Raw genomic sequence first — 22,196 nt, forward strand, 5'->3', positions numbered from 1 at the left:
ACATTTTCCATCACATACAACTCATCGCTCATTCTACAAAATGACTGTCACACAAAGAAAAAAAAAACTAAATAAATATGTTTCTTGGATATTGGAAAAGTGATCATGATATTTAATATAATCATTATTAAAATAAATTATTAAAAAAATAAATATAAAAAAATCTAAATATATAATAAAAATAAACTATCTATAGAGTTAGAAAGGCAAGCAGTGTGATGCCAGGCAGACAGGTAGTGCACTCACATTCACTGCTCAAGATGCCCTCTGGGTCTTTGTTTTCACTTAGAATTCTCTGGTTCAAAGCTCAGTAGTTACTTTTCCATTTTAGCATAAACCCAATTTCAGATAACAGACCCAAAGCCAACAAAAAACTTTGATTAGGACTGAGGAGAAACCTCTGGAGACAGAGGTGTTTGCAGAGGAGGCCTCTCTTCATCCGCCGGAGGAGATCGATTCAAAGGAGATTTTTTTTGTTTCACCTCACTAAGCAAAATCGTAGGTCACCCCGACTACATTCACGCGATAAGCTTCATGTTTACGTACAGAAAAATGCTTCACTCATCACAAAGCATCTATAGAAAAGTCCTTCCATGCTCATGCTTTTTTTTTTGATAACTCCTTCACTCATCCCTCTTCCTATGGCTCTATTCAGCCCATATCTATGATCTACAGACAGGTTATGTCTCTAGCTCTCACTTCCTCTCAATCTTTTCCATCTCTTCGCCCCTCCTTGCCGTCTTTCTCCAGAAATGATTTGAGCTCTCAATTCATCCACAAAGCGAGCATTTCACCAGCACAATGAATGTAAATTGCATTCATTTCAATTTCAGCACTAATGTTCTTGATGTTTGTTCCAGTTTCACGGCAAAACAAACAAAATGGAATACAGTTCCGTTTGGTGAATTGCAAGATTAGGATTTAGAGCATATTTGTAGCCAAGTCGTTCTGCCATCGCTGAGAGAAACTCTAGTTCATTTGGCTGAGGTCCCAAATATTATTATGCTCTGTCTAATCAGGCATGTAATTAGACCACAACAAGTATAAAAATATGAAAAGAAAGACATTGAAAAATGCATATATGAACATGATCCCAATATCTTTAGGTAATTGCATCTATAATTTCAGCATGTGGTGTCAAAGACATGGTCTAGCTGAACCTCCTTGCATTTGTGCATGTTACACATCAGTTCTAGCACCTGTGCATTCTTTATGTTTGTATAATGAGTTAAATATCAATATATAAACCTGTGTTCAGACATAACACACACACACACACACACACACACACAGTATATTCAATCAGTATATATATATATATATATATATATATATATATATATATATATATATATATATATATATATATATATATATATATAAAAATCAAGGACTTACAGTACAGGAAGTCAAATAAAGACAGTGAATGCATAACAGCATATTGTAGGTACAACATGCTGAAATAAAAAAAAAATATATATATACATGTGTAGTTAATAGGACTGTGGTTTCTGTGGGCAGTGGCAGTGCTGGGTAGCAGGTAATTGCTGAGGCAGACCTATGAGAGGCTGATGGAGAGAGAGAGAGAAGCCTTTTATCTGTGGAGGTCTGGCAGACGAGGAATGCAGGTCCTCTAATGAGGGGGCAGGCCCATATTGACCAGCACTCCACTTCACTTGCAACACTAATGGTGTGTGTTTATCAAAATGTTTGAGTGGTTTTGCCTTTACTGCACTTCAAATACAGAAACCTGTAGCTCCAGTTGAGTTTTTGTGCTTGTGTGTGCGTTTTCTTTTCATGTGGACTGTTGGAATGAATGTTGCTGTCGAGAGGGAAACAACAAAGCTGAACAACAGAAGTGGTGGTTTTTGATATTGATCTGATATTGTGGTTGGTTATACAGAAATATCTGGAAACACTTGAATGAATTTAGGTTTCTCATGATCTTAACAATCTTTTGATCTGAAGACTAAGACTTAAATGCTTAAAATTAGTGTTGCTGTCAAACATAAATAGTGCCTACATATAAATGTATTTTACAAAATTAAAAAGCTATAATCTATATATATAAACTAATAGGAATAGCAACAATAGTACTAATAGTAAATTTATTACAGAATATTATAAAATGTATAATACAAAAAAAATTATCAAAAATATTATATATATATATATATATATATATATATATATATATATATATATATGTAATTATAAGTACACACACACCTTCATATATACATACATACAGACTTACATAAACACACACACACACACACATTTGTTTTGGTGAAAAATGGGGACATCCCAGAGGTGTAATGGTTTTTATACTGTACAAACTGTATATTCTATTGCTCTTCACCAACCCTACACCTAACCCTAACCCTCACAGGAAACTTTGTGAATTTTTAATTTCTCAAAAAAAAAAAACTAATTCTGTATGATATATAAGCGTTTTGAAAAACGGGGACATGGGTTATGTCCTCATAAGTCATAAGCCATTACATAAATGTCACAGACAAAACACACTGCATGCATCAAAGCAATGAATTTGATTAACTGACAACATGCTGGATTCTAAAGCAGTAAATATTCCTAGGGTATTCATATTATTTTAGCATTTAATGACCACGTGTCAAGCTGAATGCTGATTGGAGATTTAATGAAAGTGCATCTCTATTCAGTGTGAGAATGACAGAAAGGAGCTTCTCTGGTGCTACCGCTGGTTTCTGTAGAGACAACTGCATTAATATTGATAGCTCTGTACAAAGCAGGCTGGCTGTGAATAGGAAACGCACTGCACTGGACACAAATACTTAAATACTGAGGGCCCTTCAGATGGTCCGGAGGCACCTGTGATCCAGAGCTCAAAGCACTGTTACTAAAACAGACACCAGCTCACACACAAACATATGCACTTATACTTTTGAGGATTTCTCATTGACTTACGTAAGACACACCTCTGGAAAAGCTGACCCTACAAAATGAAAATCTGTTAATGAATTGAATCACTCACAAGCATATACTATTGACTCTCTTCCTAAGAAAAGGAAAATGTTCTGTTCTACTCATGCTGTCAATCAAAACATCTCAGAAGCAACAGATGCCCAATAAGAATTCTGAGAAAAATGACAACAGTGGCAATACACATATCTGAAGAAAAAAATGAATGGTTTAATGCACATGGCTGAGTTATATAACAATTCAAACCTTTATAATTTATTTTGGTATCTTAAATACTTAGTATTTCTAGACATTTGTGGAGTGCAGAAATGTCCACCCTGCTAAAACCGATGACAAGTCTGCTTCCTGTCAATCAAAATCACAGCAAGTGCTCATCAAGTGCTCATTTTAGTATATCAAAAATGATATACTAAAATATAAAGAAGTAATTTGGTCTCAGAAAAACAACTGCTGCAAGAAAGCGGAGAAGGACGTTTTTTTTCTTTCTTTTTTTCTACTTCATAGCTACACCAGTAAACAGCTTTAATAACTCTAAACTTAAACAGAATACTGACTTAGTGTCCAGCTCTGCAGTCTAAGTGAAAAACTCTTTCAGTCAAGAATGAAAAAGATTACCTTCACCTGTCTGAAAAGTACATACTGTCCATGAACACTAAAAACTAAATCTACAAGCACACTAGAATTTTCTCTTAAGTGTAAGGTCCAATTCTTGCCATTAACAAACCATGACATTAAGTCAAGTCAAGTCACCTTTATTCATATAGCGCTTTAAACAAAATACATCAAAGCGTCAAAGCAACTGAACAAGATTCATTAGGAAAATAGTGTGTGTTAATAATGCAAAATGACAGTTAAAGGCAGTTCATCATTGAATTCAGTGATTTCATCTCTGTTCAGTTTAAAAGGTGTCTGTGCATTTATTTTCAATCAAGTCAACGATATCGCTGTAGATGAAGTGTTAACATTAACTATGATTTTTACCTTAAACTTCTAATTTGTTGCTTCATTTGCTGTAAGGTAGATGTTGAGTTTAGGTATTGGGTAGGATTAGGGATGCAGAATAAAGTATATGCTTAATAAGTACTAATAAACGGCCAACATAATAACAGCATGCTAATAAGCAACTCTTTTACTAGTTAGTGAGAACTGGACCCTATACAAAAGTGTTACCACATTTTTTTGTACTACATGGTATCTTAGAACTATACTATATACTAGTGTATATCCCACTTTAAAGAACCTTTTTAGAGAGGAACCTCTTCCTCTCTATCTTGTCTTCTAATCTGTCTAATAAACTTGGTACTGTGTATTATGAATATTATATGAATATATATGTTTTTCTTTGTTAGAAATTACAATACACAAATAAAACAAAAGCATCCACTAAATGCATAAATGTAAATGAAAGGTTCCATGGATGATAAAGAAAATTCATTAAACCATAAATGTCAATAAGTCCTTTATTTTTAAGAGTATATTTCAATACAATCTGATCCATTATACGTGCACATGAACTAATTATTGAACTGAATACTTGGGTACATATTTCCTGGTAATCTGATAAATTACTGATAAACCACTGGTAATGAGTTAGGACAACAGCAAAGGTAAAATAAAACAAAAATATGGCACAAAGGAAACTTTTTAAAAAGTGCATGGGCCAGTGACACCATGGGGGATTGAAATCAATCATGATTCATTCTATAAAATAGATCACAGACTTCTTTAACATCATCTGCTAAATCAGACAATTTAAGAAAAACCTCAAAAATGGACAAAGGAAGCAAATTAGCACATGTCTCGCACTGTACAGAATTGCTCGATTTCATTCTTGATATCGATAAATGTTATTAATCTTTTAGGTTTAACTATGTCACATAATAAAGTGAAAAACTTTTTTTGAAAACATGCACCGTTTACAAAATACAAAGAAATAAGATATCACCAAAGGCCCAGTCGATTTGTAAATAACCCAGTGGAGAAGCAGTCAGTGGATGGAAACAGAGTGTGAGGTCAGATGAGGCGAGTGTGAGGTGTGTGTTTGCATCTGCTCACTCTGACCTGTGAGGTGAGCCATGCGGACAGCTCTCCAACACTCAATAAACCTCGACCATAAATATGTTCCTGAGCATTGCTTTAGACCGGCTGAATTTCGAATTATTATTCACATTGAAAACAGATGTGCTGCTTAATTCTTTTGTGGAAAAAAAATATTTAAATAAAAAAATCTTACTGATCCCGAACTTTTGAATGGCAGTGTACAGTTTATATATATTTATGTTAATTTATACATGAAAAACTAAATAATGTCTACTTGACAAATGGTGGCGATTTTGCTCTCTCTGATTTCACTATCTGAATTAACAATAAAACCCTTGCACAAAGTATATTAAGAATTCGTTGTCTTCTCTTCTGGAACATAAAGCATGAAGCTCTGTTGTTGTAGTTTTTTTAACGCCCATTATTCTGTGCTGGCAATACAATGTGTTCTTATCTCTCCATTCTTATGCAGATGAGACAGCCTCCCTTTCTGCAAATGCCACAGCTGTACATGTGGAATCCGCCTTTATAACTGCCTGTAATTATGGCAGACCAGACTACTTCAAAACATCCTGGTAATTTGATGATGTTGGGGGGAGGAATGGCTGCGGCTTGGAGAATCAGACGCTTTCAGAGGGCTAGGGAGAAGGGAAGAGGTACTACGCCCCGCTAAAAAAGCACACCCAACACGAGTGGCCATGGCCATAATTATCCTCGCAAAGGCTTTTGGGTAATTAATCTACAAAGAAAAGCCACCTGCAGGAAAGTGCACTCCAATGCCGCACGCTGAGATGACTGACTAAATAGGCCTAAGTGGAACGCTCCTAAAACTGATGGGGATCAGAAAACAAGCAAGCAGCAAATCAGCTAATAGTTGAGTCAAACACTGGTACTGTATCCTGTTTGGTTTTGTCAAATTAAATAGAGCAAAATAAATCAAGTTTCACATATGTATTCATGTAGATTTGAATTCAAATGGCTTACTTATAGATGACTATAGAACAGAATTCATTATTCATCATTAGTATATAAACACTTTATATAACTTTAGATAAATGTAAAAATGTTAATGAATACACATTGAATGGTTTACTTAGAGATGACTATGCATCATACACTAGAACAGACGGAATTATTCAGTACTATAAAAACACCAAGCTTTTATGATATTTTACACAATGATTTAAACATAATACGTGCTAATAAATACAATTTAAATGGCTTAGTGATATATAATAAGCTACAGAATTTATATTAAGAAACTGTATACATTTTTAGTACTATAGAAAGAAAAATATTATAGTTTTTTAAACAGTATTTAATAGTTTTTTCTAAAGAGTATTTAAGTTATAGTAACAGATTGCATCGACAAAAAGTATTTTAAAAATAAAAGATTTACATTTATATGTTTAAACCTTGATATGCATAGTCAACTAACAAAACCAACACACATTTTATTATTATTTATTAAACTTATATTTAAGTCTATATGAAAAACAAAATCATAATATAAAGCTTAGTGTGTATTTTATACTAATGCTAAACATTTCCGTTCTAATATGCATACTGAAAGCTTAATATTTAACTATTCGTTATATGTTAAGCCTATACTAATATGATAGCTTTAATGTGGTAACAAATAGTGTGTAAGTGAAGACATCTCTGATATTATATGCTTGTGCGGCCCAAACTGTTATACGTCCCGTAAAAGGTTATGCAATAAAAGTATAAATAAATGTCCCTGACACCCTCCAGATGGTCAAACGTCCCCCACAGAGGCCAGCTCCGGCCAGGCCTGGCCTTCAGAAACCCTCTACTATCATCACACCGACCCAACAGCACTACTCTGGCCACGGGGCCACCAGGCCGGCCACCTGGACAGTAAGTTATGCAGTTTTAATGAGGACAGGTGAACCCTGTTCAGAAAAGTGGTTAACAGGTGTTATTGTGGCCCTTTGCCACCACTAACAATTAAATAGCACTTCAGTTTTCACATCTCTAATGTTGTTCAATATTGCCTGCAGAAGGAGGGGTGTCTTATGTTTTGACCAGTCACTGGTATAGACCCGTTTCTGACAGGAATGGAAATTAGGTTGTGAGGGATAAAAGTACGGTGTATTCAATTGGTTGTTTTGCTGTTTAACAACATAATGATTGTTCAGCTGACAAAAAGTCTTCCTTGGGGGAAAAATATACTTTCAGTAAACAAAAATTCCATTTAGGCTAACACTTTTGAAAGTCCTGAAAATTACATGATCTACGGTTTCTACAGATTTTATGATGGAAACCTGAGGACCTTTTTAAAACCTAATAAAGATAATTTAAGAATTAAATGAAAGGGGGCACAATTTGTCAAGTTCTCTAGATGTAAATGTCTAGGAAGCAAACGATAAGTTGTAACAGGAGTGCTTTAAAGATTGAAAATATACCTTTCAACTGATATCCATTACTTAAAAAAAACAAAAAAACAACAACAACAACTGAGACTAAATAGCTCTGATATCAACCACAGAGAAATAACTTTTACTGTACCTTCTGATCACACTGGAAAAAAAAAAAAAAAAAATTTGATTTTTCCTTGTGCAAATATCTAGATACATTTACTTGAAAAGCTGAAGATAACAACTCGTTTTCATTTAAACTGATCAAAATGAAGTAAGCTTATGATTAGATCAAGAAAAAATAGGGAAAATAGTTTTCATACCCCACTGACATATTTGTTCTTGTTTTAAGCATAAACACTTGCATCTTGATCTAAGGATTTATCTATTTATTCATGATGGGAAAACAAAAGTACTGAGAAATATATTCATTTGCAATTGCTGCAATATTTAAGGCCATGAGTTTATGAATTTAAGACTTTCTGCTCTTATTTAATATACCATATCGATCAAGTAGCAACTGTTCTGGGAATAAATATAAAAAATACACTACCAGTCAAAAGAATGGACAAACCTTTTTTTATCCTAATCTTAAAAAATATTTAAAAGCTCAAACTATTACACTTTAGTGCTTCATATTAGTTTTACAGACAAATATGTATTATGCATATGTATAAATGGCTCTATGCATGTATGAATTATTCAAAAAGGTTGCTACTCTGGTTTAGCTAAACTGTAAAATAATTTTCTTTGGACCACTATATAACATTTGTGTTATTTTATATGGAAAACAGTATTAATAAAGAATAAGTAGGTGTGTCAAAACTGCTTATCAATAGAGTGTATCAAAATACCCTCATACATGCAAAATAAACGGTATCAGTTTTGCTTAAAGATTACCTCAGACTGAGTGACAGGTGTCTGGCTGATGCCAGTGTTTACTGACGTCCAGGAGCGGGCAGTGAGGACACAAGCGAACAGAGGATAGAGATCCCCTGAGCCCAGACGCCTGCTGTAACGCTCGATGCCTTTCAAGTCTCCCTTTATCAAACTCTGCCACAGTCTGCAGTAGTCCAGCCTGAAGTCCTGGTTCAGCACCTTGGACAGAGACACAACTTGTTATGTTTGTGTTTGTGGCATCTGAACAAATTCTTCTAAGTAAAAGAGTGACAGTAGAGTTACCAAACGAAACCATACAATTAATGAATGTCCTCAAACTGGTTTCTCTAAGCCCAAAAGATATTTCTACCTCAAATTTAGTGTATTGGTTGAGCTAAAATTAATGGATCAAACTAGTCAGGATGTTCAAACAAACAGAGCAATATTTTGATAACCACGTTTTCACTCTTTAAGAAGGTAAAAAGTTTAATATTTTGAATTATTATAATTTTAATATTTTCAGCTGACATTATCCTTCCTACGTCATTCTTATATACTGACTTGTCCAAACTCCCCCTAACTTCACGTTTGATAAGAGTGAGAGGGCCCCTTCATCTCTGCTTTCAGCTTTAATTTCTTCTTATTATTTATTTTGAAAATGGCGGTGCTGCTTAATATTTTTGTGGAAACAAAACTTTATTAGGACTTTTTGATTAATAGAGAGTTCAAAGGAGCAGCATTTATTTAAAATAGAAATCTTCTGTAAAATTATAAGTCCTTACTGTCAGTTTTGATCAATTTATTGCATCCTTGCTGAATAAAAGTATTAATATCTTACTAAAAAAAAATATCTTACTGACCCCAAACTTTTGAACAGTACATGATGAACAGTCACAAAAACTTCACCATAAACTGATAAATCGAAATATAGATAACTATCAAGAGTCTTAGACGGCTGAGTAAATGGAAACTTGTGTTTCATGAGGTTGTTAGTATTACAGAAAGACAGATTAGATTACTTGATTGCTGTTAATGTGAAATCTTGTGGGCCTCATTAACTGCTTTGGGTTAAATTAAAGGCCAGTAAATCCCTCATTGAGACAAACAGAATTCACTGGAATACCACAAGGACTACATCATTTTGCCACTCCAAATAAATTAACTCCGACACAACCCATGGCTTTCAGCAAACTTAACATGACATGCCATGAATTAGCATTTTGGACCGAGAAAGTAACCAAATGTCATTGCTAGAACGGCTTCCTCATATTTATCACCACATTATCTCCATGGGTTTATTTAGAGCTGCCACATCTTCTGGGAATACAGAAGTTCAGTGAACTGCAGGAGAGTATATTCTGGTGTGTTTGCATATCTGCTTGTAATAAGAGAGAGGTGGAAATGTGCACTTCTTAAAACACACTAGCTTCGGGACCACCTAAATGAAATGCTTTTAGTCTGCTGCGGCCTGAGTGCACAGCTGACCTGGGAGCCAGCGGGTGAATAATGGGGTGTAATATGTGATGAATTTGCTTCTACGTGGAGTTTGTGGAGGCCTTGGCCGATGTCTTACCTGATAAAGGCCATGATCGAGTAACACAATTTCCGTCTTATTGCTTTCAGGACACTTTCGCACCAGCACGTTGCCAGGGTGAGGATCGCAGTGCACGAATCCGTTGACGAATATCATCTCACTGTATATCTTGCCTAGATTCCTGGAGATCTGAGGAAAAGGAAGGAGAAAGTAAAGAAAGAGAGATATAAAAAAAAACTGTTTAGATACTAGATACATGTTAGAGAACACAGATACTCATGCTGTATAGCAGCTTTATGTGACAAAGATTTATTTAAATACTTTGTTGTTTTGTTTAATCCTATAATGCACTATATTTACATATATATATATATATATATATATATATATATATATATATATATATATATATATATATATATATATATATATATATAAATTATTCAAACGGCACACTTATATTTGAATATGCATATAACATTAGAACAGGAGGAAGTATAAAATGTTAGTATACAAATGCACACTAAGTTTTACACACACACACACACACACACACTATTGATTACTAATATTTGATTACTAACTATATTTTATATATAAGTATTTATTCTAAGTAATAAGCAATAAAAATTGTTTAATATATTGCAAATAAAAGCACTTTAAGTACACAAAAATAAGCACTGCTATATAATGCTTACATCTTCATGTAAAGTGAAAAATGTCTGTCATTTTTTTGTTTGTTTATTTTAAATAACAGGCCAGGGGTAGCTTTAATTTCATCTGATTTATAGGTAAAATATAAAAAAGTGGAGTATATAACACTGATTAAAATGATTAAAGCAATCCAAGTAATTGACCTAGAAGCATAAAAAAAAGACTTGCAACTTTTCAAAATAAGAGACCAAAGAAAATTAAGAAATGGCAGAAATTCAACATAGTATAAACGTCCACTTCTATGTAGACATTTAATATTAGATGAAACGTTTTCCCGAAGATGCCGTGGCCCCAACAGATGAGAAAGTATTTATTATAAAACAACCCCCGATGCAATTATTCCACCCACTCTCACTCTTTGAAGATAAGTTGTGATAAGCATCTCCCCTCAGCTGTGTTATAATGCAGAGAGCCAATGTGAAGTAGGATGAGGAAATGTCAGCATGAAGCACAAAGAATAAATCAAGCATCTATTCATACTCCCCTGGCTGGTGTCCATTTACAGTTTACCCCAATAATTGAAATTTATTAATTGTTTAGCTTAATTGTTTCGTTTCTCATTTATTTTCATACAGTAATTACAGGACAGCACAAATTCCTTTGCTGCCTTGCAGGAACTGGTATTTTCTTCTGGAAATGCAAATGTAGCCATTTTTTAAATTTATGCAAATTAAAAAAAAAAATCATTGGAATGTGGTGACGCATAGGGCATTTTATTGTTGTGAGTTGATGTATATGCTGTAGCACGATACATACTGATCATGCCCAGACAAACATGCACGTATAGGAAACATGCACGTATAGGCTGCACACACATGGCTGGGAGTTTATGAAGCCTTTGTGAATTGTTGTGATTCATTGTAAATTGCTTTTCAAGATTGTGTAGCTTGCGAAAGCGTTGATCTAAATCCATTATGCCATCCAAAATGTAAAACAATGACAGTGTGGTGTGACTCAGACACAAGAGCCGCTGCTCTGAGCTGTATGAATGTCCAAACAGAGGCTCTTATGAGAACAGACAGTCGTAGTCAACACTGGTGGTATATCAAAACAGAGATTGCAGATCATTAATTAATTAAAAAGTTGCAAAAATAAAAACAGTTGTAAAACTGTTTATTCTTAAAGGGATAGTTCACCTTAAATTTTAAAAGCTCACCCTTCACTTGTTCCAAACCTGTATGAGTTTCTTTCTCCTATAGAACACAGTAAAGGACATTTTGAAGAATGCTGGTAACCAAACAGTTGATGGTAGCCATTGACTTCCATAGTATTTTTTCCATACTATGGAAGTCAACTGTTGAAGGTAGCCACAGGTTTGGAACATCTTTAGGGTGAGTAAATGACGGAATTTTAATTTAAAAAAATTCTTTAAAACTCTCTCTTGATAAACTTCACCATACTTCAAAATCAACAGATTAGCCCCTGTTATTTGTGCAAAAAACAAAACAAAGTATCAATATTCACTAAAGTGCGTAAAGAATGCTGAAAGGTCAGACAGTCAGACACCTAAGTAACCCAAAGCTTACAATAATAATCACTATACTAAAAGCAAAGCATTCTGGGATGGCAGAGGACCCCTAAAGGCCTGATTGGGCATGCATAGACAGCAAGAGGAGTTTTAGTATGCTAATAAACACTTTAGGATGCAGCAGATGAAAAGCTCATCAACAGTGCCCTTGGAGGGAAGACGCAGACGAATATCCCCAAGGCAGGGCGCGTTGCGAAGGGTATGCAAAAGGCAGATTAAAAGGAGTTGTGTGGACCAAAGTGAACTTGATGCAAGAAAAGCGAAAGTGGGTGAGGCTGTTTAAAGGTGAAGTGAGTAGTTTTATAGGTCATTGCTTGGTGGACTTATCTGATTGTGAACAAATGTGTAATGTCTTATATCTGTTGCTACAAACAAACAAAAAGGTGGCAACAAATGCAGCTTGCAGCTCATGTTCTGCCCATGCAAAAAAAAAAAAAAAAAAAAAAAAAAAACAAAACTACAAATTTGCCATTTTATGCCATTTGCCACTAAGAAAAGTAGAGTTGCCTACACTTTTCTGCCATTAAAAGATCCAGTTATTGTTTAAATGTGTTCAAACTTATACATTCATATATTACAAATTTTTGGTATTTTCTGGCAGTCACATCTCAAAAGGTCAAAAGTCTCTTATGCTCACCAAGGCCTTACTTCATTGACACACACACACAAAAAAACACTTAATATTGTGAAATATTATTACACTCTAAAGTATCAGTTTTCTAATTTAATATATTTTAAAATATAATTTATTCCTGTAATGGCAAAGGTGAATTTTCAGCAGCCATTTCTCCAACCTTCAGTGTCAATCTTAATCTTCTTGATCCTACCTGAAATCATTCTAATATGCGTATCATTTTTAAAATATGTGAAATTATGTAAAGGTTAAAAAAATAACCTTTTGCATTTAAAATGACCAGTGTCATCATTTCACTTTAAAAACAGTGCAAAAATGTAATCAATATCTCACAGAAAGAAAAACAAAATGCCAAAATGATCAATTTCATCCATTGAGGAAATAGCCAGAAAATCAGGAACCGTATAAGGTCACTGTGCCCCGTTAACCCCAAATGTTGGAGGGAGGCCATTGCTACAACAAATATTTGCCAATGATTAAAGAATGCGTCAATGAAGTGCAAAATTAGCTTGCAGCATTGCAAATAAAGGTCCTGTCTATCCTCCAATTCCTGTTCTCTCCATGCCTCTCTGCTGACTTTCCAGGATCCCTCTCCGCTGTCTTCTTCCGCTGGGGTAGAAGTGAGTGCATGCAGAGAATAAATCATATTTTCTGTCCCATTTCACCAAACTGATGAGTCCGTTTCCCTGGCAGCATCAGCGTGCCATCCGTGGGGAGACGACGAGGGTCCAGGCTGCTCTGACAACTTCACCAGCACTGCATATCAAAGAAGCTGAGGGGAAAAAAGGGGGGCATTCCTGCCAGCGGCCAACACGTACACATACCAAATGAATGTGTGTCTGACGTGTGTTTGAAGTTTCAGCAGAAGGGGGGCTGGTGAACCGATCACACGAACATGTGGAATGACTCAGCAAAGGATTCCTTTAATGCTGGAGTCGGTGGTTTAGAAGGATGCCGTCTTCATACGTCTGCTGCTATGTTGCAAAGGGGGGTCCAACCGGCCAGAGATCAGGGACGGGACAGCTTCTTTCAACAGCATGCTAAAAATAGCTAGCGGATGGAAGCGTGAGACGACTCCCACCTTCCTTTTGAACTCGTTTGAAGATGTGGTTCGTGTCACAGGACACAAAGAAATCACCTGCCAGAGAAGCTCTCTTTGGGGACAGAACGATGCAGACGAGAGAGAGAGAGAGAGAAAGGTGTCTTTGTGCGCATTCGTGCGCACGTGTTATTACCTGCGAGGCCAGCCTGAGCGGATGATGTCTACCTGAGCATTACCTGAACACAGCTTGCCTGTCGCGTCGCACTAGATTGAATTTTTTTTCAGAAGGGCCGATGCAATTACTCCTACTGGGGCTCTTGACACCGAATAAAAACGCTCCATATGGACTTCTTCTGCCGGCCGAATGAATATCATGCCATTGTGGCAGTGCAGAACGATGAGAGGGATAAAAAAACATCTGAAAGACTTTCTCTCTTTAAGTGTCTGGAAAAAAAGAAGTGTTACAGACATTTCACACAGTGAAAGCTGTTTTTTGTCTGACACTCTTAAAAATAAAGGTTTCTTATTGGCAGGATGTTTCTATGATTAGATTTCTACATCTGTGGAACCTTTCCATTGCACAAAAGATTCTTTAAAATGGAAAAAGGTTCTTCGGATAGTTCTTAAAAAATGGTTCTTTTAACCATTGGTTCTTTTAAGAACTGCGGCATTGATATGAAAACCCCTTTTTATATCTTTCACATTTCTGAATGAAACCAGATAGATGAGTACAAATATAGAAAATGATTTCATTAAATCCTTCAGGACTATTATAGTTTTTATCATTTGAATATTACTTTGAATCAGTTTTTATTTTCTAATTTTTAACTTCCAATTAAATTTTGTTGCTTGTTTAGTATGCGTGTGTGTATGTGTAAACATTTTATCACTTTTAATTTATTTTTAGTTTGAGTTAATCAATAATCTTGGTATTATAAAGTATTTTCCTAGGCAGAATTACATGCAAATATTTTACTTTTTCATGCAAAATTAGACCTGGAACAGGCATTAAGACAGTAAACGGTGTCAATTTTGATTTCAAGCTGACACACGAAACAGGAGGAGGAAACCATAATGACATGAAGCTCAGATCATAGTTGTTCTAAAATGCATAGGGTATTAAAAACTGGAATGGCTAACCCCAAATGACTTCTGGATAACCAACCAACTATTCACCCTTGTCCCAAGTCCAACCAAAAACCCCAAACACATCCTTATCACTCACATTCTCCATCCTGGGCATCTGAGCTGATTACATCTGCTTATTTATGGAGACAATATAAAGCGAATGTCATTGGATTTAACTCTAAAAAAGCTGATTTATTTAAACCTTCCTGTTGTAATCTTGGCCCTGTGCTGATCAATACAGGGCAAAACAAAGAGAAAGGCTTTTAACGGAGTTCAGCACTAAATCTAATGAGCCGCTCTCCGTGGCTGGCACATGTGCGGCTGAATTGGCAGATCTGTGAGGGAGATAAGAAGGTCTGGGCTTCTGGTATAATCATTCTCTCTCTTTCACAACCCTGCAACACAACATACACAAATGTCTATGACAAAAGCTTTTAATACCGGCAGCTCTAACTGGCCTTTCTAGAATTTATGTATTCTTCAACCTCCAGTCACCACAATTTGATGAGAACAGAAGCTTTGAGAATTTAATAAGGAGTTGGGATAGAAAACAATGCTCAGATATAATATGCATCTAGGGATGCAATAAATATTAATATGTTGGCTGATACAGTCAATAATTATTCTGTTTATTAAAACAAGTAAGTAATCATAATTACACAAAAAAATAAAACAAAATGGATATTAATTTTGAGATTTGCAACAGAATACTTTCAACTATTTATTAAATAGCTAAAAATAATAAAATACATTTATATATTTTTTAATTATACAGATAAAACTTATTTTTATAAAACTTAAAATAAGCAATAACTATTTTCATGGTATGAATACATAGACGATTCTAATTCTATACTAATTTGTCTGAACAACAAACTAAAACTATTGTTTTAAAAGCTTCAAGTGGATTCATGGATTTACAGGCATCATGTCACTATAATACACACTATGGAACAAACAAAACTAAAATGGAAACAAATTGAAACCATTAAACAAAACTTTTTCTTTATTTTAAATAAAATACATGTAGATAATATACTTGTTTTTTTTAATATTTAATTAAATTTTTTATTTCTAGTCGCCAAGGCAGCATTTCCCTATTAAATAACTAAAACTGAAATAAAAACCATTATTAGTCACGTGTTTTTATTTTTATTTTTCATTTCAAATGGCCCCTTTAAAAACAATTATATTTCAACACTTTCTTTTTGTAGCTAAAATTTCATATTTTCTGAAGAAGGTATTGTGAGAGGTTGCTAGGAAGTTGCTTACTGGTACAAAAAAGGCAACAACAACCAAAAAAATCTAATAATAATGCCTCAACATGGCCATAATAAATGCCGTACATTTGTAGTCCTCTACACATTTATGACGTCTGGTCCGGTCTGATTGAGCGTTATGTGCGACTACGATGGTTGAGTGTAGTTCCAGGGCTCAGTTAAAGGCCCGGGCTGAGCGTCAGGTACTGAAAGGAGTGTTTGTTTCAATCTGCAAGCATGTCATCCACTCTAAGACAAGCTGTCTTCTTTAATATCTCACCTCCGCTGCGCTTGTCAGTCGGGATTTCCTGTTAGGACGCCTCTGTTTGACCTAAATACTGACAACCGCGACGCACACATAAACGGAGCCAGAGAACGGCTCGTTCCGGCACCTTGACACTGTCTTCTGCAAAGGGAGGGGAAAAAAAGGAAAAAAAGCATGCGTTCATAATATCAATTATACACTGTATCATTATCCACAAGTCCCTTTCAGCGGGAGGATAAGCCAGCGCAGGCTTTTTGTACTGTCAGCGCCAAGCACTGTCGGCATGTAGAAACACGACTCACAGTCACCTTAAAGAGGACGAGCGGTCTGACAGGCAGAGTGCGGCGGAGCTGGGAAAAAAAAGTCCTCCATTACAAGCCGCTAATGCATAACAACACAGAGCATTACTGAGAGGCCATTTACAGTCCTCCATCCCATTAATCAGTGACCAGTGGGAGAAAGAGTCACCAGCACCGCAAACAGTTGATCTCAAAGGGATGCCGTCGTTCAATTATGGTAATTAATTACGTCTTTTCTATTTGTTATCTGGTGGGTTGGACAGGGGCGACAGTGAAGAGAGAGCTCAAGTGTGTTGCAGCAGGAGACGACCGCTGGAGAACCATTCTTCACTGTCACACGTCAGTGTCACAGTTATTGTGTTTGATTGGACGACGTCAAGCGCGCACTGAAATATGGCGGAGAAACTTCACAGGCTCCTTTTGTGAGGGTGTTGGTAAACAAGTGGATAGTTGTTAAGGGATAGTTCACCCACAAATGAAAATTTACCCTCACCCTCATATTTTTTTACAATGTGTTTTTATTGCATTAAGCAATGTAGTCAATCACATTGACTTTGATAATGTCAAAAACTCGTTTGATGGTTTTGTTTTCACAGCATAGCTATGTTTACTGCAGAAGTATGAGGCAGCTGAGCCGGCCCATAACGCACATCATAACCAAACGTTATGTGATTGGCTTACGGGAATTGGCAGAATTTGGTATTACCAGGCTAACCACATGTATGTCCAAACACATCTTTATAAAACCCACTGCATCACTTGACCGAGCACAAAAACAAGGGCAATGTAGCACAAACTGATCCAACAGTAAGCCTAAAACACTTCTGAGGAGACAAAAAACAAACATGAAGTGGTTCCAAACAGTCAAAGATTTGGTTTGATTCAGAAGATTACAGTCTTTCGCAACTTATTATTGCGGTAATGACTCTTTGAGACAAACCGAATCATTTTAGCGTGCCTCACAACAGCGTCTCTCAAAGGGGACTCAACTTCCGAGGAATATAATCGAGTTTGAGGATTTTAATAGGCGCTGGAAATGAAGGAGCAACACTTGACAAGCGGCTTCACTCCAGCGCTGGCTCTGCTCTGTGTGACAGCTGTGCGTCTTCACCTCCTCATTACATACTTCATAATAATCACATAAATAATATCAACACATGCGCACACACTGCCAGGCTCAGTCGGATCATAAAGAAAAGCGCACTTGTGTGAATGTAGTTTATATGATTCCGCAAAACACACCTCTTAGCAAAGTTTGTTTTTGCCAAGTTTTTACTAACTTAGAACTTATCACAGTTTACACCACCACAAATTGATTCTTTTTTTAAAGACCAATTTTTATGCATCACTGCACACTAGTTTAGACATGTATGATTTGTCAAAAATATTCCATTGATCAAAAGAGATCACTTTTATGTCAAATAAATGCTGATTTTTTTTTTTTTACTTTCTATTCATAAAAATATAAATAAAATAAATCCAGAAAAAATTATCACAGTTTCCACAAAATCATTAAGCAGCACAAATATTTTTAAAATGTATAATGTTTCTTAAATGCCAAATCGTATTACAATGATTTCTAAAGGACATCTGAAGACTAGTAAAGGCTGCAAAAAATTTGGCTTTATCGTCACCGGAATCAATTATATTCTGAAACTGTATTTTAAATTGTAATAATATTTCAGTTTTTGATCAAATAAATGCAGCTTGATTGCACACAAAACTTTTAAAAACTTCACAGTCTTTTCGTGAGGCTGTTGGTAAACAAGTGGATAGTTGTTAAGGGATAGTTCACCCACAAATGAAAATTTCAAAATTTTAAACTTTTCAACGTGAGTGTATATACATTGTACATAATCTTTACTCAAAATTCACTTATAAATGACAAAAAAAGCTCAAAGCCAACACAACACATGTAAGCAACACAGATTTCAGTCTCTCTCATGTGGTTACTCCATCCTGTCCCTTCTTCTCAGCATTTCCTGTCATGTTTCAATCCATTTTAAAAACGAATGCCAAAATTAAAATAAAATAGAAATCATTAATGAATGAAATTAAAGTTGTGACATTTGCCAAGTATGGTAACCCATACTCGGAATTGGTGCTCTGCATTTAACCCATCCAAGTGCACACTCACTGAATGAACACACACCCGGAGCAGTGGGCAGCTATATATCCAGAGCCCGGTGAGCAACTGGGAGTTCAGTGCCTTGCTCAAGGGCACTTCAGCCATGGGTATTGAGGGTGGAAGAGAGCGCTGTTCATTAACTCCCTGCGCCTTCAAATCCTGCCAGCACCGAGACTCGAACCGGCAACCTTCTGGTAACTAGTCAGGCTCTCTAACCGTTAGGCCACAGAATATAGTATATTACTATACATATACTATATTCTGAGAGAGAGAAAAAAAAGAGGCAGAAAATAAGTGGGTAAAGAGAAATACGAACACTACAAATATTTTAAGGCAAAAACATTATCAGGGTTGATTCACCCTCCAGACTCAGTCTCTCTCAGAGCAGCATGGATTCTGTAACAGATCCAGGACCTCCCTGAGACCTCATTGGGCTGAGGAGGACTCTCACAGCAGCCCAAAGGCTCATGTGGCTATTTAAAGAGCATTCAATTCTCTGTGATGTAGGAATCACTGCTAATAGAGATAATTCCTCGCATTGCCTGACCCACGAGGATCGGCCAGATGGGATTTGACTTGCCACACTCACAGGCGCACTACAAACACACTGGTTACTAGTTTACACCCTCTTAGCTACCTGCTAATAGGTGTTTATTTACAAATACAGCCACAACCATGTCTTAATGCACAATACAAATAACATTTCTTACAATTAGAATTTTTGCTGCATCTGGATTGTAAAAATAAAATAAAATAAAACATCCCGTCATTCCATGCACGTTTGCAGAACACAGAGAGAAAAGTCCATTCCAGCCATCATCAATCTTTTGATTACTTACACGCCAGCTCCCACACAGAGGCTCGCAGATGCCTGAGCCAGTTAATAATTCTATCCATTTTCAGGGGTAGACTCCATCATTTATTTTGTTCTGTATCTATCTCATCAGCTGTCTAATAACTCTCATCATCATTGGCTAATGCCAGAGCCAGCATTCGGCCTAGATAAAGCGCTTGGCTACACTGTTTGCTTTATTTACTTTTGTGAGCGTTGTAAAGGCAGATCGGCGGCTAATGAGTACTGCAGGAGGAGCGGTGGAGGTTACGGAGGGCAGGAACATCTGTGATGCTGCTAATATAGCATTGACTTTAATCATTACCGCTTATTCTGGTCGCATCTGTGAGGAACATTCTGCATGCGGCGATTCTATAATGTACTCTCAACCTCTGAGAATATAAAGATTTTAAAGATCAGACTCGGCATATATTATGCGTGTCAGCTGCCAGGTACTCAAAGTCTGCTGCTGTCACTTGAAAAGACTGTCAAAACTTAGCTTCTGTCTGATATTATGAACCTGTGACCTCTGCGCAAGAGAGAAACAGAGCAAAAAAGGATAAAACCGGGTGATGGGGCATTTACACCATGACTGACAGCTTGAGGGGAAGTGAGGGTGTCTAGGGAGGTGAGCTGACTGATCTTGACCTCATTTAGGTCAGTTAAAGAAGCTACAGGACTAATTTACCTTGATGGATGAAATTACTTAACCTGTTAAATGTCACCCCGTCCCGAATACGGGACGCCTACGTTGACTATACTATATTACAATCAAATTTAATCTAATCTTGACAAACTATATATCGTTGGAAAGGTCTAAGACTCCCAAATATATATTTTACCAATATTTTTTGTTAAAAATTATGTAGGAAAAGTAATAGATGACTTTATGACAAGAGTGCACCCTCAGAAATCTACATTACAAAAAGAGCTTTGACCTTTGTTTAAAAAAAAGACTTCCTCGTTGCCTTTTTCTCTATCACATTTTAGAAATCATCAGAAGTTATATATCACTTGAAAACATAAAATCTCAAAATTCATCCTTCAAAACCCATTTTAAAATCAGACATTGCATTACCACGTAAATGGTACATCAAAATCATGTTACAAAATGTTTTCAGTCATGAATTATTCAAATTTATGTTTGTATCATGCACATTCAAGTCTATCTTCAAAAACGTGAGTGACAGTTAACAGGTTAAAGCCACGTTATTTTGCACTTTACTAGGTTTCTTTAAGCTGTGCTTTTTTCAGCAAAAAGAAATTACATTATAGAAAAAAAAATATATACAATCGAAGCCATCTATACACAAAATGTTCATCTGATGTCCTCTATGTGAACACACAACCCTGCTCAGCACCCCAATTTCTCATTCTAACATTTGTCAACATATGTTTTGGGAGCCAAAAAATCCAATGACAGTATGAAATCTAACACTGATTGGAATTTCACACAGCTTATTTCCCAAAGGGTCTTTCCCTATTTGCCAGGATTTCCAACCAACAAACTGAAATTTAATAGAGTTTATAAAATTAGCATGTGCCCAGTTTATTATTCGAATGGATTCATTGATAAACACATGCAAACTGACAGATAATGGAAGTACAGCATCCATCAGTTAAAGCTGAAATACAATGACAATGTGTGTGTGTGTGTGTGTACATTTGTGTATAATATAATATTATAACTAATAAAATAAATTATGGAAACATTAATAAGAAGATACAAATATTTGACTTTTAACATTTTTAACATTTTAACTGTAATAATACACAGAACTACAGTATTCAGTATGGTTCCACTAACATTTCACTAAAAACATAAAAAAAAAAAAAAATATCCATATAATTTAAGGGTGGCTTAAGTGTCTTCTCTACTGTATATACATAAATATTTCATTCAAATGCATTTCTGATTCATTTCTCTGAATATAAAGTAAAGCTTTTCACGCAAAACCTTAACTGTGGGTGCGGTTTAAGGCACCAAAAATATGCTCTTCACTTCAGGTCCCGCTGCTCAAGATGCCCTTCCAGAGAGCAGACTCATTTCCTCATGCTGCCTCCAGCTCTGTTTCCCACCGGCTCTGCTAACCCCCCACAGCTCTGCAATTTCAAAATAAAGTGTCTTTTTAAGCAAGCGGGCTGTACTGCCTTTTCAACCTGTTCCAATGGAGAACGTCTCTTTAGCAAAGCCCCATTGAGCGGCCACGTGGCACGCTTGCTAATACCACGATCACTTTCATTCCCCCGAACCTCTGAAACCCTCTTAAAAGTGCTCAGATGCAGACGCGCACACGCACGCATGCACAACGCCACATTAAAACGAGAGAGGGAAAATATAAGCGGAAGCGTTCGCTAAATTGCTCCACTCCAAATGAGTCTGATGAACCGAGCCCTTTGATTGCATTTTCAAGCTCTGCATAAAATTTGTACGGCATTTTCTTTTAAAACACATCTTCATTTGCCACACTGTACCGGGAACATCAGTTAATCAGTGCCGCCCATAACCCAGTCCGCTATCTCCAAAGAAAAAGAAAAACAGCTTGGCAGAAAAAAAATAATAAATCCA

At 36.0% G+C, this 22,196-nt stretch overlaps 1 protein-coding gene across 1 annotated transcript in view; it reads right to left on the bottom strand.

The window, feature by feature from the left end:
• adck1 (aarF domain containing kinase 1) overlaps positions 1-22,196 on the bottom strand; it is a 99,857-nt gene that overhangs the window by 16,413 nt on the left and 61,248 nt on the right. The window contains exons 8-9 of the mRNA XM_026286084.1: positions 9,838-9,987; positions 8,286-8,483 (exon numbers count right to left, since the gene is read on the bottom strand). Coding sequence (XP_026141869.1) covers positions 8,286-8,483; positions 9,838-9,987 — 348 coding nt within the window. The remainder of the gene's footprint in view (positions 1-8,285; positions 8,484-9,837; positions 9,988-22,196) is intronic.

Source organism: Carassius auratus, chromosome 17, assembly GCF_003368295.1.
Source record: "Carassius auratus strain Wakin chromosome 17, ASM336829v1, whole genome shotgun sequence".
In the NCBI taxonomy this organism is placed as follows: domain Eukaryota; kingdom Metazoa; phylum Chordata; class Actinopteri; order Cypriniformes; family Cyprinidae; genus Carassius; species Carassius auratus.